The sequence below is a fragment of the Onychostruthus taczanowskii genome, unplaced genomic scaffold, assembly GCF_017590055.1.
Source record: "Onychostruthus taczanowskii isolate IOZ18803 unplaced genomic scaffold, ASM1759005v1 scaffold16, whole genome shotgun sequence".
Classification (NCBI taxonomy): domain Eukaryota; kingdom Metazoa; phylum Chordata; class Aves; order Passeriformes; family Passeridae; genus Onychostruthus; species Onychostruthus taczanowskii.
In genome coordinates this window covers 4,672,540-4,696,805 of record NW_024498795.1, presented here as the reverse complement: position 1 = coordinate 4,696,805, position 24,266 = coordinate 4,672,540, and the positions used below count along the sequence as shown (strand labels likewise).

Here is a 24,266-nt window from a genome sequence, read left to right as displayed (position 1 = left end):
AAAAACCTGAGAAGTTTGGTATGGAAAAGTTCAGTAAGCCAAACAGCTTGCCATTTTGCAAAGCATAAAGACTTAAAGATACTCAGCAAAATAATCACCCACAGGTTTAAGACAGACAAAATCACAGATGGCTAATTAAGTACAGATGTGAGCATCAGAATCAGACAAAATCATGAATGGCTGTCAAGCAAAATGGCCTGGCTCCAACTTCTACCTCAGAAACTTCTTAAGGTAACAAGAGGCAAAAGACACCAAGTTTAACTACTTTATCTAACCCATCATAGCTATTCACATCTTCAGGTATTCAAGTCTTAATGTGTATTTTTGAAATAAATCCATATACTATTAAATTCACAGATTAACAAGTTTATCTGACTGAACTGTTCTCAGAAGCTGAATGTATAAGTTGCTGATAGATCCATGAGAGGCAGAAATAAATTTTGTTGTCTGAAGGACACATGCCTAAACACCAGTATTTCTGGATCTCAGTCACTCACAAAGCACACCTCATACACTACAGGGAAAGGTGAGGTACAAAAAAGTCTCTTACCCTGCAGAAGTAAAGCAGACCCAAATAAACTCTTAAACCAATCAGAACTGCAAAAAACAAGCTAATATTTTTTGGACACATTTTAGTAACTTGACTCACACTTCTATAAATATAAAAAGTAACTTTTATTAAAAAGAATAAATTCTCTTTATAAATACAATCATTACTGTGTACACAATCCCCTTCAATACACACACTGTGGTGTTCAAAATCAGTGGCATTTATATAAAATACCATATTAGTTTTTCATGGAATCATTTTACACCCACATACATTATTTTGCAGCGCTGAAAAGGTATGAACAGTTTGGGATTTTTTTCAAAGGACAGAGCGGTATTTACAGGCAAACATGATCCAAACAGCACACGCAGATTCGGGGTATGCAAACACTCGTACACGAACTGCAAGTCGCACTTGGTCTCCCCTACAACAGATTATTTCTTCACAAAAAGGAGACCTATATGACAAAAAGAAGCACAAGAGTAACAGACAATGCTAAGACATTGTTAAAGCTTTTAATTACACAGTGCCATTTTTTTAAAGTGTAACTAGCATTTAAGTAAAAATGAGAACCATGAGTCTGTCATTACAAATAACAATATCGCTCTATAGTGCAAGGGCTGTTGCCTTGGAGGAAAATGACACCACCACTGGCCATTTTTAACAAGTACAGAGAAATGAAATTAACTCCTCATTCTTCAATTTAACACACAAGAAGTCTATCACCACTGAATCTCCAATGTAACCTAATCCATTACACACACCACACCATTCTTCCTCCAGCTCTAACCTAAGGAAATTAATTTTCTTTAAAATTTGTTATTAAAAAAATGAGTTGCAATTAGCAATTAAGGATTATTATTTAGTTTTAACATATACGTATATCTTTACACTTAAACTTACCGAAGACATGTGGCAAATGCTCTCCTGGCATTTCTGTGCACAAAATGGATGGGAAACCCTTTGAAGGTGTGACCATCGGGTACCGCTCTCCTTACGGCATCCTGAAACTCTTCATTTCCTGCAGAAACACCCGTTGTGCGTTCGAGCTCGTAGGCTGCTAATGCTTGTGACAACAGATAGGACAGCTGGTCATCCCACACAGTCGAAAGGCCAAGATCCTGGGAGGCAAGTCACAGAGCGATGACAACTGTGCAGAAGTACATCAGGATATGCCTGAACTTGCCTACTGTATAGACTCAAATAAATCCAAGAATCTTTATATTGGCAGTTAATGGCAGTGAATGAAGCAGTGAGATTTGTGTATTGACTCACACACCAGCTGGGAGACGCAAACGCCACCACCAGAAGCAAGTGACACCACAAGTATCAAACATTTATCAAGGAATGAAGCTAAACTATTATAATAAAAACATAAGGCCAGCAGAGTTGAAACCAGATTTTTCAGCTACAGTATCTCTGCATTAAATGTGAGAAGATATGTATAAATACACAGCAAAAATATGGAAAAGATCAACTAAAATTCACCTGACATTTTTTCAAATGTCTCGTGGAAAAGCCTTTCTGAAAAAATTATGCACAACAGCTCCCCGAAACACAAAGGCACCTTCTTTCTACCATCCATCTTCCCACCACATATATGCACCTTCTTCCCAGCATCCCAAATACAAAGAAGTAGAAAAATCTTCTGTGTATGTATTTAACACTGCATGAGACTCATACTCCGAGAATTACTTTGCCACCCTAAAGGCTGAGCATCATGTGGGGAGATAAAACAGAAACAATCCAAAAACCTCATTAAAAACAGACACAAGCTAACAGGAACTTAAAATATCATTGCCTTCATGTCCAGCACAGGAAGTACATTTCTGGCACATTATGCCTTGTAAAAATCCTGGTAAAGGAGAAAACTAACTTCTAAAAATAGCTCAGATTTTGTAAAGCGGTCAGAGTAAGATCACAAAAGCTGAAAGCCTGTGTTTATCTAGGAACCAGAAACATTTGTGCTGGATTGGCAAAGCCCATAACAACCAGATTTCATCTTCCTGGTGCTTTTAGAGACCCCTCATGGGTGGTCTGCAGGCACCAATAAGCTGAAGATAACAGACCCAGAATGAGGGGCAAAGGCAGTGTGGGGGGAAGAGCCCACACATGAGGCTATGGATCACCACGCCAAATAACTGTAATTATGATGTCTAAACCAGCTCATTACAGTCTTCCCAAACATTTTTTTCAGTTGTTTCACTTTTCCCATATCACATTTCTACAAAACCTGATGGAAAACACATTGCAAAGATACAAGTACGTGAACTAACAAATGGCTATCCAAAACAAGTACACAATTAACACACAAACCTCTATTACCATGACAGATCACTGCCAATCTTTCTCACCTTTCTGTGTTCAGAGACCAGTATCCTCAGCTGCACTTCCATCTCGTTGCTTGTTACAGCAGCATCTATTGTAGAAGCACACAGAGGAGGAGAAGGGGGAACTGAAGACGTTGCTCCAGGAGCACATACAGATTTTATTGCTTCTCCACTCATGGGTTTCCATTTGGATGCATCATGCAGGTCAAACACACACACCTCCACAGCATCAGAGGGCTGACAATTTCCAAAGAATTTTTCATGGTTGAAGATACAACCTATTGTGCGATATGGATACAGTGGCTTGGGTTGCTCAGCTAGGGGAGGGTCATCAGGGTTGATAGGTCTGTGGATGTACCTAGTCAAAAAGATTAAATTTCTTATTAATACAACTTCTTTCAAGGCAAGGTAAAAATATAAAGATGGGACAGATATAGCCATTTTTCCTTTAAAAATAGAAGCCAAGTTTGTCAGCAACTTTCCCCCCCAAAATGGCATTAATTTGTTTACAGAAATGTAATTGCACATGCTTTGGAGACATAATATACAATCAAATAATACAGAATTTTTAGTCTTTAAATCTAGAAAAATAAGCTGTTTAATCAAGCAGTTAAATTTTGCAACTGTAAGAACATGCTCATACAGTTTCCCTGCTATCATCACATTTAGAAGAATACACCTGCAAATGCTAATCACAGGATACACAAACAGTGGCAAAAGAGAATTGCTCGTTTTGAACATCAGAAAGAACATGTTCCAGAAGCTTTAGTACACCAAACAACTACATGTGCCCTTCTCAAATGACTCAAGCCGAGAAAACATCTCAGAGAACTCAAGGAGATTTCTTCAGGGGGAAAAAAAGTAATGCAACACTGATTTCACTGATGAAATCAAGCAAAAAATACGGGTTCCTAAACAATCATGTCAGATTTCATCTCCTTTACAAATGATGGCAGCAGTAACATCGATGGCAATCAGCTGCCACAAGACACAAAACAGCTGCCATACAGTATTAAAGACACTGATATATTACAAACTGATGAAATACTTCCCCTCACACTGAATCAGTTATTTTCCAAGCAAAAGCAGTAGACAGAAAAAAAATTCAAAGACAAACATCACAAACATCATGAAGATTAAAAAAAAAACCAGAAGAGCAGAAATATCCTACACAAACCTCAAGATACACTGTTCTGTTCTCTTTTATTCTTTTTACTCACCTATGTCCTGTTAAGCTCTCCCAAAAAGTAATTGTTCCATCAGATCCACAAGTCACCACCCAAGTATGGGGGACTCCTTTTGCTTTTGTTCCAACACACACAAAAGCTTCCAATCCAAACCCAAGAAGAAGACTGCACAGAAGATTAGCATGGTCTTCACAGTCACCCTAGACAGTAAATATTAATAAATATTAGTAATAATAATAAAACCTTAAAGAAAGAAAATAGTGCTATTTATCAAACCACCATTTAACAAGTTATGTTACTCTCCTATTTATCTAAAGCATGTATCAAAAGTCAGGATTTTACCATTTAAACTAGACAAGTTTTAGCTTTCTGTAATAGAATAAATGAGTTAAAAATGCATGTTCTAATGACAGACTGTTGACACTGTTTGTTCACGTATAGTGTATGATTAACATTAGGAAACATTTCTTATGATTACAGAGATACCTTCAAGAAACTCAAAACCAGAATCTATTGACAATGACAACAAAAACAATGTTCTAATTAAATGTAAAATATATACATAAGGCAAATACCTGAGGCAAGACTAGAAATTACACAGTATTTTCACACAGTTAGGAATTTTTTCACTTAATAAAATGCAACTCTACTGGTATTTCACTTTCTTGAATGTGCTGTCCATCTTAGAAACTAGACCAAGATAAAACAAGGTCCCCCACAGATCTAACTGTAAAACAGCTGAGAATCATGTGCAGCTGTTTTTTCCCTTCAGTAAGAAAAACATTTATCTCATAAACACATTACTACCACTGATAATTCACAAAAAACAATTTCCAAATGCAATGTCTAATATCCTTTGTCTCTTGAGTTCTTTACAAACGTTAGCTGTAAAGTAAGAACAAAAATTGCTCAAACAATGAAAGCTTCATAACACAAAGTACAGCATTCAGAAGCAGAACAGTAAGGCTTTTTAGTCAAATAACTGTTCAGAACGTTGAAAATGTAAAATTCAGAGTTCTTGGATGTATCAAAACAACACAATCTTGCCCTACCATAGCATAAAAGGGAAATATGCAGAAAGGTAGATTTAAACAAGTTTGTAGTGAACCTGTATAATTTTAATACTACTATACCACTTTTCACAAGAAAAATAATGATCCAGCTGGTGTCTCAGGGGCTAAATTCAGTTCTTTTCCATACAGATTTCCACTTCTGCCTTAAAGGAACACCTTTCTCTGTGCCTCCAAATCCAGCAGTCCTCCAAGTCCCTACTGCCATCTCCTCTGAAAGCCAGTGAGCAGCCAGAGCTGCCTTTATACAGCACCTATGCATCATCTGATATTCGGAGACAGCTGCTGATGCCTGTTCTACGTGGCCTTGGAGGCAGATCTAAAATCTGGGATACAGCTCCTGCTGCCCTGAACACATCTTTTAAATGCAAACACACCAGTGACGTTATTTTTGAAGGCAGAAGTATCTCCAGGGCAATGAAAAGTACTGACCATTCCAAAGAGGTATCAGTAAGTGATCACTATTACTTCTGCTCATAAAATAGAAGAGCCATAAATCAGAACCACTTACAATTTGTTTTGCTTATTACAGTCATATGATATGAATGTCAGACCACCAAGAACTAAGCTGAAACTTGTAGTGAAAATTCCTATCTTGCAAAAACGGAACATAAAAACCGTCAGCGTATTTCAGGACCACCAAGAACTAAGCTGAAACTTGTAGTGAAAATTCCTATCTTGCAAAACAGAACATAAAAACCATCAGCGTATTTCAGCCCATGTATTGAAAAAAAAACCCTCACAAACCCAAACCAAAACAAAAACCAACAAAAAAAAACCCCACCAAATCAGCAAAAGAGAGAAGAGACTAAAGAGACTTTTTCTACTCTTCCTGGATTAGTCCAGAATTTTAACTAGTGTCCTGCACAGTAGCAGCGATTCACTGGATGACAATAAGTGTTCTTAGAAATGCAACAGAAGAGAAGCAATTTCAGTGTCAAAGGCATGCACTGACAAATGGACCCCAAGTACAGCAGTAAAGGAAGAAATAGGCACATTTACAGTAAAGGAAGTCTGCTCCAAAGCCATCTTGTCTACTATTTAGCACCTGCTCCTCTTTAAAAACACCTCAAGCACGACTGTAACAGAACCTTCCAAATCCGATTTTAACGCACGCATTTGCAGCCCGCTTTAAATTCCTGCCTTCGGTCGGAGCGGGCCACCTACCCCTCGGTGCCACGCCGGGGCACTGTCACGCACCTTGTTCCTGCACAGGAAGGCGAGGAGGGTGCACCACTGCTCCTGCTTGCCGCCGCCGCCGCCGATGAGCGCGGCTCGCTCGTGGGCCAGGACGCTGACGAAGCGCGCTGCCTGCCGCGGCGTGTCCAGCAGCCGCCCGGCGCGCAGGGGTCTCACGTAGGAACACACGGGCCGGTTCACCCCGTTTTCATCCTGAACGCGTCAGACGCGGTCGGTTATTGGCCGGCCGCGCAAGCGTCGCAAAACGTTCATCTGAGCTTACCTTTTTCCTCTGGGATGTGTCCTCCCTGGAGCAAGGATAACTCAGAAACAGCGCCACACGAAAATACCCCCAGAATTAGGACACAAGACCATTAAGACCACTCATTTAGAGAGACCACGGGTTTCAGTCTGGCTCTGTCACTCACAGGGCACTCTCCACTAAATGTCTGAACACCAGGAACAGCACAGGCTGCAATTAATTTTCTCAAACGGGTGAGGAACTGTTTATGCTCTACCCACTATTAATTTCCACATTATCAAGTATAAAAACAAGCCAGAACAAATCTCACATACCCATTTCCATAATGACTGCAAAAAAACCCTCCCTCAAAAACATTAAACATTCAGCAACTGATTCTAGAGTTTAAAAGGTGTCTATTTCCTCCTGAATTTGAGTACTCTACCTCTTTGCATAACAGCAAGCAATAAAAATTACTCAAAATGAAGTAACTAGATCTATTAAGCAACGAGATCTAGTAACTAGATCTAAACTAAGCAATAATACTAAGAATTTCTAAGTTCTTGTAAAAATTAAAAAATAAGATGACTTTTAAAAATCTTTTTTATTACATGCTGCAGGCAAATATTATGATTACCATCTATTAAAACTATTTCAAGGAACATAGAGGTCTTCTGTTCCTCACTGGGCTAAACTGGTACTTTTATGCTCATATATATTTTAAAAGGGATCAAAGACTTCTGAATCTCTGCAGCTCCAGGAGATTATGGTCTCATATTTTTACTGTAGTCACAGATTGTCCCCGTTAAGGTTTTGTCATGCTTTTCCAGCAAGCTGGTGGAAAAAAAAGCAGCATTTATTTGAGGCTGACTGGAATCCTGTTGAAAACTATTTCACAGCTCAAAAGCAATTTAAAAAAACCCCACAGGCAGGATTTATTTTTAAATTTTGTCTCACATATATAATGTCTGTTTCTGCATTACTCATCTGAAACTTGATGGTAACTAAATTATCAAACTAATCTAATAAACTCATTTCTGTTCCCAGAAAGTTTTACTAAGATTTGCTATGCCCACTGGGAAACTCAAGATAAGCTCTAGCAGGGGCTGAGTTCCTATCCAGTTTAATTATAGACCTTTTTCTCTTTATACTCTGCCCTGAAACCCTTAAGCCTTTGTATTGCGTCTATTTGGAAGGGAGTTTGTTTTCTTCACAGCAGCCCTATGGTGCTGTGTTTTAGATTTGTGACCCAAATGTGCTGTGAACACACCAGTGTTTTAGCTGCTGCTGAGCAGGGCTTGCACAGGATCACGGCCACCTCTGCTTCTCATTCTGCCACCACACAGGTGTAGGCTCAGGATGGACAAAAAGCTGGGACACAGCCAGGACAGCCGACCTGATCTGACCAAAGAGATATTCTATGCCATACAGTGGCATGCTCAGCAATAAAAACAGTGAGGGTGGGGAACAGACTTTTCTAAACTTGCCCCTGCTTGGAGACTATCAGGGCATCTGTCTGCTCTGGGAGAGGTGAGTGACAGTCTTTGCATCACTGTTTTCCCTCTCTTCCTTCCTTGCGTTCTGTTACTGAACCACTTTTATCCCAACCCATGAACTTTTCCTTGCTTTTGCAGTTTTCATTCTTGCCCCCATCCCACTGATGAGGAGTGGGAGAGTGACAGGGTGGGGGCTCAGCTGCTGGCTGGGATTTGGAAGTTCACGTCACTCCTGCGCACTCAGGGCACAGCCAGAAGAGACGCTGTTGCCTCACCAAAGAGGAGGTACAGATCGCTTCAGGGCACTGATTTGAGGTAAGAAGTTACTGTGGTAGGAAAATTGCTATTATGCAGGGTAAATTCATAGCATGAAAAATGCAAGGGTCATAGCATTCCTTTCACTGAGGAACAGTTACTGAGGAGTAACTGATACAGTAATTTATCAGACTCAAGTAATTTTGACTGTAGTTTTGTGTGACATAAACCAGAGAGATTCATTGCAGATGACAGAGAGTTCAAATATTTTGAGGATCTGTTCTACTACATCCAGGAAGTCAATTTTTTGTAACTGTTTTGTAACTCCTGTACAAAATAGTACCGAATTACCTAGTCTCTGCCATTTTTGAGTATTCAAGGACAAGACTGAGCAGGCTTTTTCACTTGGTACATCAGAGGTGGTCAGAGCAACCCTTCTGTCTGCATCGTTCTCTTAAGCTTCAATAGACAAACAGAAGTTCAGTCCTTACAAATTTAATTTTTTTGCACAATACACCACATTTACCCCTGACCTGAACATAACCACATGATAAATTTATACAGATTCCACATACACATAAAGTTCAAAATAAAACAAAAAGCTAACTCAAAGAAAGGACTGGTCTATTTATAAAATTTACAAACCTGTGCAAAGATCTTTACCAGCCTTGCGTTGTGGGTAGGCCGGATCTGCAGGTATTCTCTCCACCACTGCTTAGCATACACAAGAAATAAACGTTCTTTTTCTGCTGTCTTCTGACGTTCCAAAGCGAACTGTAGGTAGGAAAAACAAAACCAATCCTACACATACTAATTCCAAACAGGAGAAAAAAGCCCATTAATGATGCCTTAAGTTTTAGCTTTCGTATTTTCCAGATTCTGCACTGCATTAGTATATAACTCTGAACTCATATAAAGTGTTAGCAAGTTCCCTTCACAGCTCAGTTAGACAAAACAATCCTTTTCCAGCCTGACAACCAAGGACACCATTGAAGCTTCAGGCCCAAAAAGTACAAACAGCAGTGAACTGAGGAAAGCAATCCAAGAGGATGGGACTTCATAACCTGAAGCTGTAATTGGACAATTAACCCAAATATGTAAATGGACCAGAACTTATAAAAGTGTGAAAACTCATGACCCAGTGTCCATCTTGGGTGTAGCCATGGCCAGGCTCTTGCACTGCCCAAGGTGTAACCTTTGAAGCATTTTTAATAAATACGTACTTTATTCCTTTAATACTGTCTAGCCTTTGTTCTAGGTAGCCTCTCAAGGCATCATACACAGTAAGCACATTAACACCACATCCTGGCATATGTAAAATAAAGCTTAACATTTTAAGTGTGTCAAGAGAATCCATGGTATTTCTAAATGGAAATCCAATTAGGAAAAACTTCAAGCTGTATTTCTTGTTTGTAGGTTCATATATTAGGCTTGACCGAGGTACTGTTCATTTTAAGTACTGCATTTCTGCACAGAAGGATTGCTTGGATTTCAATGTGCAGAAAAATATCTGCATGCACCTTCAGGCCAACATTTACTGGCTTTCCAAGCAGAATAGCTAACTTGAAATTACTGTTTCACATGGGAAAGAGCAAGCAAACATATATGCTACCTGAAGAAAATTAGATATATCGCATCTTTCTTTTTTCTTCAGAGGTACAAGTAATTAGAAAATACAAGTAATTAGAAAAACCTATGACAGTAATATTTTGAGTAATGTTCAGTACAGACAAAGTAGTTGAAAAAAGGTAATTATATTTGAATTTAACAGAAAAAAAGAAGCATTAAACATTCAAAAACCCCAGTCCTCAACATCTACAATTCTATACTGAGCTTCCCCCCCACCAACAAAAGAATAAGTTAGCCCTCCCCAAAATTACTTACTTGAGTACTAGTTATTTCTGAAGAAAGTGTCTTATTAAGCTGCGGATACATTTCCAGTCTGATGTTTAAAACACCAACAGAAACCTTTGATTCTGTACCTTTGAAAGAAAATAAATTTTCATCAGCTCTCTCATATTCAATCTGCTCAGATTATTTCAGCCAGGCAGGGGCAAACCATTAAAATATATGTTAGCCTTATATAATCACAAAAGGTAACTAAACTGCTTTCAACATAGGCAAAGTGGGAATCTTTATTTAAATTTCAAAGTCAAATGAAGCTGTAAGAAAGCATAATATACAAAAAAAAAGCACTGGTGTCTACATCCAAACAATTATCCAAGGTCCTATTTGCAGCCAGTACTTGGACATATGAGATGAATTCTGGAATGGTATTCTAGAAATGTCTAGAATAAGCATCTAAAATCATGTCAAAGAATCACACACTGTAAATGTGCCTATTTCTTCTGATTACACAAGTAGCTCAAATTTAAATAGGTGGAAATAAGTGAAGTTCATCTTCCCCCAGGACACAGTTCATTAATGAAGGACTCTGGCTGTCATACAAAGAGATTAATTAACTTAAAAAAACTTCCCAAAACAACAAACAAATGAACAGCAACCCCCCCCCTAATGCTGAAAATTTTAAATTACATAAACAACAATAAGCATTACAAAACAGATTACAGATGGGTCCATAAGCAATACAAGCAATGGAAACCTCACATAGTAGTTTATGTGTTTATCTGAGATGGCAGCATCCTTTGATGCTCTTGATTCATTTTGTACAATTGATAGGATTTTGAAGAGGAGAAAAAGCACTGGATCTATTGGACTGATACTTTATTACTTGGAAAAAAACTAATGAGAATTAAATTTAACTTGCTCCATAACCCATCCAAGAATTAAACCCAACTAATCTGTTATGCATTTCCAATTCATTATAGAAAATTAAAATCAGAGTGGCCTGGGCTGGATGGGATCTTAGAGATCATCTATTTCCAATCCACCTGCCATGGGCAGGGACACCTTCCACAAAATCATGTTGCTCAGAGTTCCATCCAGCCTAGCCTTGAACACTTCTCAGGATGTGGCATTCACAGCTTCTCTGGGCAACCTGTTCCAGTGCCTCACCACCCTCCCAGGAAAGAATTTCTTCCTAAAATCTAATCTACATTTACTCTCATTCTGTTTGAATCCATCCCCCCTTGTCCTGTCATTACCTGCTCCTGCAAAAAGTCTTGTAGGAAGTCATGAGAGACCTCGTCTTTATTCACTAAATCATATCCTAAAAACTTGGGCTGGAAGTGCTGAGAAGAGGACGGGGGACAATGACACATGAAAATACACATGTGTACTAACTGTTTCAGAAAACACACTTCCAGCCACTGGGATAAACAGGAGCAGAGCAGAGATCCCTTTCTCCAGCAACTGTTAGTTTGCTATGAAAGGCACATAGGCTGGATTTTACTCCCCAGTGCTCTGACCAGATGTATTCCTGGAGACGAACTACTGGATTTTTGGTTGGTTGGTTTGAGTCTGATAACGTAACCAGGTTTTACAGACAATCAATAGTGGGAATTCCCAGACACAAGAACCATTTCTACATGGCATCTGGAATACTCATTGTTAGCAGCTTGGTAACAGAAAAATCTGACCATTACGTCTTCTAGGCATTTTCTAAGGATACTTTACAGTTACTTCTGAATTGAAGAAAAAAATGAACTAGATCAAAAATACTGCTTTAAGCTTGTAAGCAAGCTCAGTACCCAATATTTTGAGTCCTCGTAATATGCTTATTTTTCATCCTTACCTACACCCAGGAGTTCCACAGCAACATTTGTTACGCCATTCTCTGCAGCCAAGACAGACCTCCACTCCAAGAAATAGGATGCTACCAGTGTGGTCTCACCAAATGTGTCTGTTTTGATCAGAACCATGTGCACTGGGTCACATATAGATAACATAGTGGTTGCATCCACCATCTTGCTCCCGTCACCTGCCATTATTAAACCAAAATAAGACAGCAAGAATATTGTCATCCCAAGTTCTCCACAGAATTTTAAAACAGTATGCAACAAAATGCAATGTCTGTAGTACGTATAAAGAGGGATCTTGAGTCCAGAAGTGTAAGCAATGGTCCCATCTCTAAAACCATACTCATTTTAGTACAGAGCTACAGAGAGACTACAGAGAAGATAAAATTATTTTTGTAGTTGAGTACTGCAATGCAACTAGTTCAGATACACAAAAAATTAAAATGGAATTAACATTTAAGAATTTATAAAGCTGGTCAATTTCAAGTTACTTTAGAGCGAAAAAGAAGCAAAAGAGCAAGAGCAGAGAAAGATCTACAAGTGGCATAACCCAATAGAGTAATCAGTTTCCTCAGGAACACATGACAAAAAACAGGAAAGAAATCCATGAAATAATATCAAACATATTTCACAATAACTCTTAGGGAAAAATCCCAACAGCATCAGTTTTAAACCCATAATATTCCTTACCTAGGCTATCCTTGTGTATTTCAAGTAGAAAACCATCCTGAAAATCTGGCTCACAGGCACAGGGTACAGGTTTGGAACGGAAGCGCTGGTTTCGAAAATGTAAACACAGAGTGAAGGTAGAACAGATCTGGCCAGGCAGAGGCTCTGGTTCCTGAAGATGTTCCAGAAAAGCTTTTCCACCCAAAACCTGAAGGTAAAGATACCTCCGTGTTGGGTCAATGTTAGCTGTAAAGCGTAGCAATAAAAATGAAGAGACTACAAACAGATCTTAGAAAGCTTAATTTGTTAAATATCAGCCAACTAACAGGAGACTAACAAAAAAAGAAACTTCTGTGAAACGTGCTTAGGAGAAAGTGATTTTAAAATATATGGAAGTTATCTTAGTGTAAAGTAAATTAAATAATAATAAATCATATTTAATGCAACACTGATTGCTGCTGCTTACACAAGTTTACTCCCTGTGGATAAGCAGAGGTAACATCCACCTTTATGCCAGTTCACACTGGATTACTGATTCAGAGTGCAAAAATCAGACTTCAAATTTGTTTCAAAACTATGATCCAAGCATTTAAATAAACAAGAAACATACTTTTTTTCAAAACTGGTGGTTCTCTGTCAACAAAATGTGTTGATGGTTTCAGAGTTGAAGCCCTCTCCGTTTCGTTCACATCCTGGAATTACAATTAAGACTTTTTAAGGACTCAAGGGATGCAACAGTGCTCTTACCACAGTCTTCTAAAAATTAAAGGATCCTCCATTTCATCTGAATGTCATTCCTTAGGTATGCTCCCTCCTAAAACTGAACAAATATTTTCAATGCAGTATTACCACCCAACCAACTTCAGCATATGCATTAGTCTTCTCTGCTCCTATGTCTTAAATCAGTAAGGTCCTCACAAACCTCCAGAAGCAGCACAGTTTCACTTTGTCAAAACACCCACATCAGTAAGAGGAATAAGCAGAAATACTTCCCCTCTTAAAAAGCTACTTACAGTTACAAATTTAAGTTCCTTCATAACATCATCAATGATTCCCCGCTGTCTCAGGGCTCTTATCAGATCTTCTGTGGACAGCTGCTGATGCTCAGGTGCCAGCTCTTCTCGTATAGTCTCAGCAAGAACTTCTCGTATCCTCCCATGGACATCCATCTGAAAGAAAATTCATTATGTGTTACAAACCCCAGCCCTCTCTATGGCAGCAGGTACAACTTACCAATTAAGTCTGTAAGGCTAAGGGGGTTTTCCTAGGAACACAGAAATAACTATATCAAAATACTGATCCTTGCAGAACTAATCAAATGAGCCACTACTTTACAAAAGCAGCTCTCCCAGTAAAAAAAAAAAAATACAAGCACACAAAACCTAGGCATTTTCAGTGCTCTTTGACAGCAATTCATCTTGAACCTCCCTCCTTACAAAAAAGTCGGTAAATCCATCAATTACAAAATGGTTGCTGTTCTGACTTCTTGTCTCCCTCAAAATTCAAGCTTAATATCATACTTCCTTATTTTTTAAGGGGAAAAATATGCTTTTATATAGGTAAGGCACAAAAGTAGTAGATCTCCCTTGCAAGCTTTCCCTATGCTCAAAGGGAAGTCTGAGCATGTCTGCCCATCATCTGAGCTGTGAAAGCAGATGGATTTATAGAGCTGACTCTCACACTGGAAGGATGTTAAGAACACAGCCATAGGGACCTGAAAGAGAATCACAGAACGGCCTACCTGGAAAATACCTTAAAGATCATCTCATTCCAAAGCCCTGGCCATGGGCAGGGACACCTTCCACTGGATCCGGTCACTCAGAACCCCACCCAGCCTGGCCTTGAATACTTCCTGGGATGGGGCATCCACAACTTCTCTGGGCAACCTCTTCCTGTCCCTCAGCACCCATCACAGTGAAAAATTCTTCCTAATATCTAATCTAAACCTGCTGTCTTTCAATTTGAATCCATCTCCCCTTGTCCTGTCACTAGACACTCTGGTAAAAAAGTCTGTCTCCTTTCTGCAGACTCCCTTCAGGTACTGGAAGGCTGCTATGAAGTCTCCACTGAGCCTTCTCTTCTCCAGGCCGCACAATCCCAGCTCTCTCAGCCTTTCCTCGGAGCTGCCTCCCTCTAATCATCCTGCTGGCCTCCTCTGGACTTGCTCCAAGAACCGCGTTCTCCTGGGTCACAGGCAGGAATATCCACCACTGCACTAACAAGCGATATAGGAGTTACAGCCTTATTTATTTCGCGACCAGTTCAAGACCCTCGCTCAAAAAGCAACAGGAAAGCGACCAAGCGGTGCCTGGGAACCACCTGCAGCCATCCAAGTTAGGAAAACAAAGCGGGGCGCGCTCCGCCACCGCCTCAGCGGGCGCTGCCGCCACCCGCGGCCGGGTGACACCGGCACGGGGGCCGGCACAGATCCCTGAGGGCCAAGGGAAGTCTCTCCGGCGCCGGTCCCACCTTGAGCAGCTGCTGGTGGATGATCTGCTTCAGCTCCGAGGCTTTCTCCGGCGGCAGCGACATGGCGGAGGCGCCCGGGAACGAGCCCCAACGGCCGCGCAGGCACCGCGGGCAGCGCCGCCACCGCCCCCTGGCGGCAGCACGAAGCTGCGGCGTCCGCGCGCTGCTTCCTTCCTTCCCTCCCTCCCTCCTTCTTCCCTTCCTTTCCTTTCTTCACTGCCTGCTTCTCTCCTCCCTTCCCGCCCGGCATGTTCATTCCGTGCGACCGCGGCGGGGGCTCCGCCGCCCCCGACTTTAAAGGCTTCACTCTGCTCATGGTGAGTCACGCTCCTGCTTCCCCTTTTCCCCGTTCTCGGTGGGTTTGAGGGGTCGCTGCCCCCGGTCCCTGTGCTGAGGACTCCGCTCCGCTCCTGTGGGACGGGACACGGGGGGTTCTGGTGTCGCTCCCTGCCCTGCCCGAGGGTCGTCCCTGGGAACTTGGCCGCGGGATAAGCGGAGAAGGCGCAGCGCAGGCGGTGTGTGTGGAATCTGTGGGGTGTTCTGCCGGGGGAAAGAGGGTTTGGAGGGCGCTTTGTGCAGCAGAGCTCAGCGGGTCTTCTCCGTTTCTGTCAACTTCTCCGTCTTCAGAACCCCGGGCTTGCCCCTGTCAGGACGATCCGTGCCGAGCTGCAACAGCTGTATTTTATTTTAGAGCAACAGCTATGTGCTATTTCGGAGCTATAGCTATATGCTGTTGCTCTAAAAATTAATGTGCTTTATGTGCTTTTACTGCATTTGCAGCACCCGTGGGTTGTCACTGCAATAAAATCTTGGGATTTTTTTTCATTTAGATGGGATATATAAATGCTTCCAATGTTTAAAAAAAAAATCTGCTACATTTAAATCTCGGATTAGGATTGTTTTAGGAAGTGTTTTTATCGCCTTCACACACGGTGTGCCATCAGTGTGAGGTCATGTGCCCGGGGTGACGATGCCATTGTGGGACCAGAGCTCCAGCGCAGGCTGCGGAGGGGCAAACGCCGTCACTTCTCCCCTTGCTGGGTTACCTGCAGGAGCCCATCGCTTCCCAGGCAGGGCTGCACAGCCCGGCATGACTGTGCAGGCTGCGCAGGAAGGCATTCCCGCTCAGCTGACAAGCAGCAGCAGGAAACACATCACTGCCGGGGAGCGCGGTGCCCGCCGGGGCGTGCGGACACTCAGTGCTGCCGCGGCCTCCCTCACCTTCTGGCAGCCTCGAATCCGCTGTCTTTCCCCCGTGGGCAGCAGCAGCAGCAGCAATTCTTAGGTTTGATTATAAATTAGAGGAAAGACACCGAACGTTTTATGGTTGTCTTTCTGTAATAGTTTCTTTGGGAGGACACAGACCCTTGACTTTCTCTTTCCGTGCCATCATATTAGCTCAGTATGTTAGGTCAGTATCTGCCCCGATTGATGACAACCCGCAGCAATTCCTATGAAATTAATTTAAGGGGGCGCTTATAATTTTTTTTTCTTAAAAAAATGAGAAACAACCTACTCTTTTCTATGAGTCAGTCTGAGATTTAGAGGCTTAATATGTAATACCAGAGCTGCCTTTGGGCATCATGTGAGCTTTGCCAGTCTCACATCAGTTGCTTGAGCGGCTTTTACCTACTCTCAATCAAAAAATGTGGAAAAAGAGGTGAGTTTCCAACCTGTTCTTTCAATTTACAATGAGACAGGATTATTCACAGAAGTGGCCAGGATGTTTTTTGTCGGACAGAGACCAAATCCTGTATTTACCAATTCTTCTGGTAGGAAATAGTCACCTTTGCCAGAGGATGAGCAGCCACTTTTAGAACTCCTGTTTGACCAGATTTTAAGCTTTCACAATTTGAAGAACACCTTATGCCATCCATGAAGCACAGTATAATTTGGTTCATTCTGTTACTTCAGCCAGCAGTGTCCGTGGGGAATGTCGGTCAGCTGGCAATAGATCTGGTGATTTCCACACTTGACATGACTAAAGTTGGTTACTTCTACACCGATTGCCTGGTGCCAATGGTTGGAAATAACCCATATGCAACAGCAGAGGAAAACTCAGTGGAGCTGAGTATAAATGCTGAAGGTGGGTATTGAATGCTGAAAGTATTTGCAAGGGGCATAAGATGCAAGAACATCACATTTACTTTTTTTGTTCTTGTTAAATTTTTCTGATGTGCTTAAATTAAGGGCAGTAATAATAGCTGCAGAAACGTACAGATAGGAATGGATTTACACTTCACAAAGGAAACTGTTCCTGTTGTTATTTTGGAAAACCAATTTGACATTTGGAACCAGTAAGAAATGTTGAATTTGAGCCATATTGTAATGCAGCAAAAACTCTGTGTGGTGTTAATCCAAAGCAATATCAAGTATGCATAAACTTAAAAAATTATTGGAATACAAGTTGAATTTTTGATTTAGAAGGATACTTATCCACTCTTCTTTTTTCCTATATACCTCTGCCTTTTTCCCTATGTAATTTTTCTCCCACTCCCCTGACAAATTCTTAATTTCTTTGTCTACATTGATCATTGTATCTTTTTTTTTTACCCTCTTAAATCACAGAAATCTCAGAATAATATGGCAGTCTTTGCAAAGATAAATACATTATCTGAATAATTATAGGAGGCAAATCCTCATATATGTTTCATAATTCAGTCCTTGAATTTAGTACAACTGATAGTACAATGCACAGAAATATGTGTTTTTAACACATGGATGTCGTCCGGCTTCCCCATGTGAATTGATAGCTGAAAGGTTTACTATCCTGAAGTTTGTAAATGGGCTAATTCTTGATATATTTAAACCCAGATCTCTTTCTCAGTTTCTGCTTAATATGACAATCATTTCTTCTTGTAGTGTACTCCTTACCTTCAAGGAAACTTGTAGTTCTGCAGATCAGATCACCTTTTATAAAGGTATGTATGTTCTCTGATTGTTCTTACTTCACTCTTTGGTTTGAATAGTTCTGCTGGCAAATACAAAGTGGCCTGGCAAAAGTATTTTTCTACTTCATGCTGGAACACCTTCTGCAGTTGGTAAAGTTTTACTGATTTCTGCATTCATTGAGGCATTTTGTATCATCACTTTCTGCATTTTGTTTTTCCAATCCCCACAACAGCTGTCTGTGTTGGTAGATTTTAGTGTAATTATCTCCTTTAGTTATTAAGAGTCATGAAAATACAAACTGGTCTGGGTTTTGTCTGTTTATTTTTTTCCTTTACATTTATTATTTTTCTGTGTTCTTTGTAATAGCTTTATTTTTGTGTGTCATGTGATTTAATTATTTCATAGTATTCTAGATTCATTTTAACAGTGCTCATTTGGTAAAAAAAGAGGAATTTAGTATTACTCATTAACTGGGGAGTGGCTGTAACTTAAAATAATCAGAATGCCATTACAGAAAAAATTTTGTGGTGCAGTGTCTTAGCAGTTCAATGTGTGGAAAAGTTCTGTGTGATCCTGCCATCCCATCTTGCTCTAAAGCTTTTTCCTTTGGTGTTAATGACACACAGAACAGGTGATACTGTTGTTGTTGACATGGTCTTAACGATAATTCTTGTAATTCTACGTGTAGTTTTGCTTAAGTAAACCAGGGCAGTTCTCTGCTTTCTAATAATATATCTGGAGCTGAAGACTAAGTGGATATGAGGGATAATTTACATCACTGCTAAACATTATACATAACACCTAGTATTGTTAAGGACACATTAAATGTTTCACTTTTTTGTCTGTGTCTTTGCACAAAGAACAAGTACAGACCATTCTGTGAAACGCTGCTTTCTTGGGTGAAGAGCAGCAAATGTGCCAGGGTTGTCCTCCTGTCCAGCAGCCACGCGTACCAGCGCGACGATGAGCAGCTTCTGGGGTATGTGTGTGTCCTTAAAAAGACCTAACTGATGTTTCTGGGGTTTTTTGACTGACATATTTCCCTCTGCTTCCATGTCCTGAGTACTTTTGCTTACATGTGTGCATTGGTCATAAAATGCATAGTATATTGTTAAAACATGACATATTGCAGGATAAGTCACTGAATTTTCTGGGTTACTGCTGTTGAAAGTACTGATCAAATGAAAAGCTGTAAGCAAATTGCACTTAGCCTGCATTGCTTCAGTTTTAATTTCCAGTGGCTGCAGGCAATGTCAGGGATTAACTGCTGACATACAGGTCACAGGTTAGATTTTTAATAGTTGATAGCAGTGTTGGTTTGTTTCTGACCTCTTTGTCATCATTCTAGATTTGAAAGGTTTTCTTTGACACAGTAAGTTGTCATTCTTTTTTTTTTTTTAATAGGAAGTTATAATTTATTATTTGTTGGGAGGCAGCTGCAAGGATGCAATTGCAGTAATTTTTTACTAGATATTACCCATCCAAAAGACAGGCATTTCTTGATGATTGAGGGCATCATAATTGGTGATTTAATGAGAAACAAATAAAATTAATATTTCTGCAGTTGTTATCCTCAGGCTCTAAAAATGTATAGGGCCTCAAAGGACGTCTAGATCTATGCACGTCCCAGATACAGTGGTAGATCCACACAATTGCAGGATGGCCAGCTAACATGGAATTAAATGAGTTACTTGATGAGGTCTAAGTCATAAGCTGTGATTTATACCCTCCCAGCTCCCTCAGCACCACAGAACAACTCCCTTATAGCAGATTTACTAATGAATGAGGGTAGTGTATTCAGAAAATACTTTTAACTTGACTAAAGTCTGAGTGTATTAGTAGTGTGAGCTTACTAAAAATACTGTACTGTGGTGAAGTCCAAGTTTACCCAAACAGATTTTGAATTAATCACCTCCTGTCTGAAGGAAGAAAAAAGCACATTTTATTTGTAAATTATTTTAACAACCATAAGCAGTTTCCCTATTTAGGTGCTTATGTATTTGGCACTTGCCAGTTAACTGAGCCCTTGAAAGGGTACCTAAATTCTGTTTGTGGCATAAAGTTGAATACTTTGTACAGTTTTGAGGCCACAGACTTACTTTCTAACTTTGATCTGAAGAGGGAGACAATGTCAGAGCAGTTCTTCCCTGCAGGTGTGAGGTCCTCAGTGCTGGCACCTTCTGTCTGCCACAAGTGATAGCTGGGGCAGTGTCCTTCCTTGGCAGACTGAATGCATCCTTGACTTGTTTCTAGGACACCACTGCGCTACCTGCTCACACCTGATCTGGAGAAAGCAGTTGGAGGCCGTATGAAGGAGCTAAACTGGAAAGAAATGGAAAAAGTAGCAGCTTATCCTGGAATAAATAGTACAGACAAAGTTCTGCATATACCTGGAGGCGGCATCACAAAACTATTGTTTACTGAGAGGTGAGTTGCCTAAAGATTAGCACAGAAAGATATCAGAAATCTTGTTTTTAGTACTTGGGTAAAATTATCTTATAAACAGCTATGTTATAGGAAAAGAAAAGTCCTTCTGTTTATAGAACAGGGTTTTATAGCAATAGAATTTCTTTCAGGTCAGGCCCATAATAAGGAGGAAGAAAAGTAGGGAGTCCTGGATCATGAAGTTAGAATAAGATAAAAATACAAGGGAATAGGCTAAAGGAAAATAATAAAGTCTTTACAGTTATGATCACAATCAATCTGGTATCTGATATTATCCACACCACAAGTTGTAAATAGTAGAATTCCTGTATCTGTGCTACTTTAACTAAAACTGTTTCCTGAGGCAGATGGTTCCAATGTCAGTTATATAAAAAACCCAAAAACCCACAAACAATTCTGAGCGCTATGAATGTGTCAAGATTTCAGGGCCAGCAAAAAAATTAGATGAGTGGGGGTTTTGTTAAAAGGTGTGTGCATCATAAGTTGTGCTGAAAGCTGAGTTTTTTAATTTTAGAAACTAATACTCACTTGTAGCACAATTGTGTGGTTCTGCAAAAGATGCATTGTGTCAGGTGGAAAATTTACTTTTATTTGTTAATTATTACTTTTGACACCTGACAACACTGTTGCATTCAACAGCAGCAGAGTTACTAATGCCATGCTTACATTTATACTGACTTCAGAATGGAAACAATACACAATTGCAAAAGAAATAAACTGCCAGGACTTGAGGTAAAATAATTTAAAATAACCATCTTAATATCTAAATTAAAAAATGAGAATATTCTGAGTGAAGTAGTGATATGCAGCCTGCAAAACTCCTGGTTTAAAATACACAGAAGGATAAGGAGTGGTTGTATCAAAGGATGTGTACAGCACCTCACCAGCACAAAAATGCAAACTAAGTATGTAAAAGGCCTGCATACTCTTGCAAGATGTAGGATTCTTGCCTTGCAAAGTAAAGGACAAATTCAAGACTAAACAAAAAAGCATGAAGTGTGAAAATGTTATCTAGGAAATCTGGAGGGAAAAAATAAAATATATATATATATCCATGCATTTTTCCTTTTTGGTTTTGGCTTTTCACAAGATACACACATATTGTTGCTGCTCTTAATACATAAATATAATTATCATGGATCTAAAAATTAAATATAAATGCATGCTCATTTTTGTTGCAGCTGCTCAGAGGGAATCCAAATGGCAGTTCTTCTGAAATTTTGCTCAGAAGGAGACAACATCCCTGATGCATTTGTTCTTGTTAACTATCTTAATGAATGGCTCCAGCTAATTAAAAGTGAAGTAAGTACTGTTGGATCTAAAGTTCTTGCTGTCATATTTTATATCCATTATTTTCATTTTTCTTCAGTCCAGATGGGTTCATTTTGGCTCTTGGTCATCAAGAATATGCCAAATAAAACATATATTTGTATTAAAATCTCACTGGGAGTTTTCCCACCTGAAACAACAAATCTGAACACCAGTTCTTTTGTTTGACAGGTTTGGGCAAAAATTGTGTAAAGGTTTGATTGAGTTCTCTCTTCCAGTGCCCTTCTCTAAAACAACCCACCGTGACACATTTGTACTGCTGCCCATTATTTTAATATCCAGTTACATCATTACTACTTAAAACTTCATTTTTCTGGGTTTGTTGCAGAGCAACAATTCCACAGATCCTTCTTCACAGTGGAAGATACCGAGTTCTTGGCGCCTACTTTTTGGCAACGGTCTCCCACCTGCCCTCTTCTGATCAGCTCTGAGCTCGCTGTGAGTCACGTGTGCGGTTGCAGATGTCCCTTGAGGTGGTGATTACACAGCAATTGCCAAGGAGCAGCAGCTTGCTTTGGTGTCTACATAAATGCTTTATTTAAGAAAAATTACTTTTGTGTATGTGGGTAGCTAAAGAAATTAAGGTAACTTTCACAAACTCACCAAAGAAATATGTTTTGTACAGTTGTTTATTGAGTAACTTTGGTTGGAAGTTTTTTCTAATAAAATATTTTTTAAGAAACTTTTTTCCCTGATTAAGTGTTAATGCCATGGACAAGCTTAAGGTGCTCCTTTTTAATGTAGCTGAGAACTGAGAGTGATGTGTAGGCATGGATTTTCTTGGAGGATAAAACTCTCCACTTCCATGTCAACTGTGGATCTTAACTTTTTTTTCAAGACTTCCTGGTGAGGTAAGTGAACATCAGAAGTGATCTGGTTTTGCCTTCTTTTCCCAGTGATGTTGTAGTAGCTTCAGATGGGGAGACTGGGAGACTGCAGTGTAACAGCCTGTTCTGTCTTTTCTGCCTATATAGAGTCATAAACAGTGTGGGTTGGAAAGGATTCTGATCCAAGGGATCCTCTGGTTCCAACCCCACTGCTGTAGGCAGGGACACCCTCCACTAGACCAGGTTGCTCAGAGCCCCTGGTCTTAAACACTTCCAAGGATGAGGCATCTACAACTTTTCTGGGCAACTTAAGCCTGTGCCTCACCACCCTGAAAGCAAACAATTTCTTCCTAATACCCAACCTAAACCTACTCTTAGTTTGAAGCCATTTGCCTTTATCCTTTCACTACATGCCCTTGTAAAAAGTCCCTCTCCAGCTCTCTTGCAGGGTCCCTCTGGGAACTGGAAGGTCACAATTAGGATACCCCTAAGCCTTTTCCAGGCTTCCATTCCATTTCCAGAAGCTGAAACTAAAACTTTCTAGGTAAATGAGCCTTCTTAGACTGAACATTAATACAGTGCCCTGAAATATAAAGCAATCAGGAAACCCTGTCTGATATCAGGCAGTCTGGTATCTGTATTTTATAGGCTTAGTCTGAGAGAGCAGCTGAGTGATGAACGGTTCACATGTTCCATGTTTGTCATGGTACCTGTTGCACTACAGTATTTAGCTTTGTGCTCAATTTTGACCTTTTGGAAGTGCTTGGTCACATCAGCTGATTTAAAACCAACTTTAAATCATGGATGCAAGATGGTGAGTTCTAGAGTTGAAAAGTGAGAATTAACCAAAATATATTTTTAGGAGCTTGCACAGGTATCCAGACTGATAAGTCAAATTTGGTGAGTCAAAATGCAGATGCAGTCAAGGAATGCATACAAAAGGCCACGTGTAGCACAAGGCGAGTCTGATAAGCCTAATGCTAGTTGGAAAAATAACCATATTCAAATTGAGCCAAGTGACTACAAGGTCCATACAGAGCAGGAGAGCAAATGAAGTCTTGAGGGACTGAAGGAGTAGACAGAAGCAATGAAAGGGGAGTTACTTTCTTCACAGTATTTTTCTTAAGTGAGCCAAAGATCGAGTGAAACCTCGAGAAGGGAAAAGAAGAACACTGGGAGTACTTTCTGAAAGAGAAAATGCTCAGGGCTTTCCTGTTCCCTGTGAAGAAGGTAGAGGGCAGTCGGATCCTTGCGGGAGGAACAAGGATGCAGCTTCCCCAAGGCCGGCAGTTCCGTGGGCGGCGCTGCTCTTGGCCCCGAGCCACTCCTGCCTCCAGTGCCCGGGACAGGCGAGAACAGCCCTGCACGCACCAAAACCTTCCTGCAGGACAAAGGCTGCACCTTTGCCCTGCTGTTCAGATAACCAGCAAAACAAAATACCTCTGTAACACCGCCCCTGAGCATGGAGAAAAGAAATGGCAGTCAGTAAATCACAGCTTCTTCATTTGGAAAGAAATTGCTTTTACAAATCCGATCATTCTAACACCATTTCTTTAAAGGCTACAATTACACTCACTTGGTCCTTTCTCTCCCCTTCCTTCACCTTTTTAAATACACTTTCTCAACAGC

At 40.3% G+C, this 24,266-nt stretch overlaps 2 protein-coding genes across 4 annotated transcripts; one reads left to right on the top strand and one right to left on the bottom strand.

Annotated features, from left to right (window-relative positions):
* Window positions 1–656: 656 nt before the first annotated feature.
* CEP76 (centrosomal protein 76) lies at window positions 657–15,344 on the bottom strand. 3 transcript variants are annotated; one of them, XM_041399285.1, is made up of 12 exons: window positions 15,145–15,344; window positions 13,689–13,844; window positions 13,286–13,367; window positions 12,697–12,921; window positions 12,003–12,188; window positions 10,193–10,290; window positions 8,954–9,082; window positions 6,338–6,529; window positions 4,101–4,267; window positions 2,905–3,238; window positions 1,454–1,671; window positions 657–1,007 (listed from the first exon to the last, which is right to left on the bottom strand). In XM_041399285.1, exons 1-12 carry the CDS (start codon window positions 15,205–15,207, stop codon window positions 869–871), a joined length of 1,989 nt encoding a protein of 662 aa, XP_041255219.1. In that variant the 5' UTR covers window positions 15,208–15,344; the 3' UTR covers window positions 657–868. The 3 variants fall into 3 exon arrangements, with proteins under 3 accessions (XP_041255219.1, XP_041255221.1, XP_041255222.1); XM_041399287.1 differs by lacking the exon at window positions 6,338–6,529; XM_041399288.1 differs by lacking the exon at window positions 657–1,007 and having other exon boundaries at window positions 1,469–1,700.
* Window positions 15,251–22,492, top strand: PSMG2 (proteasome assembly chaperone 2). The gene is made up of 7 exons (XM_041399289.1): window positions 15,251–15,461; window positions 17,059–17,230; window positions 18,007–18,065; window positions 18,897–19,015; window positions 20,290–20,463; window positions 21,663–21,783; window positions 22,139–22,492. The coding sequence occupies exons 1-7, from the start codon at window positions 15,393–15,395 to the stop codon at window positions 22,229–22,231; spliced, it is 807 nt and encodes a 268-aa protein (XP_041255223.1). The 5' UTR covers window positions 15,251–15,392; the 3' UTR covers window positions 22,232–22,492.
* The last annotated feature ends 1,774 nt before the right edge of the window (window positions 22,493–24,266 follow it).

Coding starts and splice junctions, on each gene's coding strand:
- PSMG2 (XM_041399289.1), top strand. CDS start 15,393: ATGTTCATTCCGTGCGACCGCGGCGGGGGCTCCGCCGCCCCCGACTTT. Junction 20,464..21,662: donor AAACTATTGTTTACTGAGAG/GTGAGTTGCCTA, acceptor TTTTTGTTGCAG/CTGCTCAGAGGGAATCCAAA. Junction 21,784..22,138: donor TCCAGCTAATTAAAAGTGAA/GTAAGTACTGTT, acceptor GGTTTGTTGCAG/AGCAACAATTCCACAGATCC.
- CEP76 (XM_041399285.1), bottom strand. CDS start 15,207: ATGTCGCTGCCGCCGGAGAAAGCCTCGGAGCTGAAGCAGATCATCCAC. Junction 13,845..15,144: donor TCCACCAGCAGCTGCTCAAG/GTGGGACCGGCG, acceptor ATTTTCTTTCAG/ATGGATGTCCATGGGAGGAT. Junction 3,239..4,100: donor GAGAGCTTAACAGGACATAG/GTGAGTAAAAAG, acceptor CTTTTTGACTAG/GTACATCCACAGACCTATCA.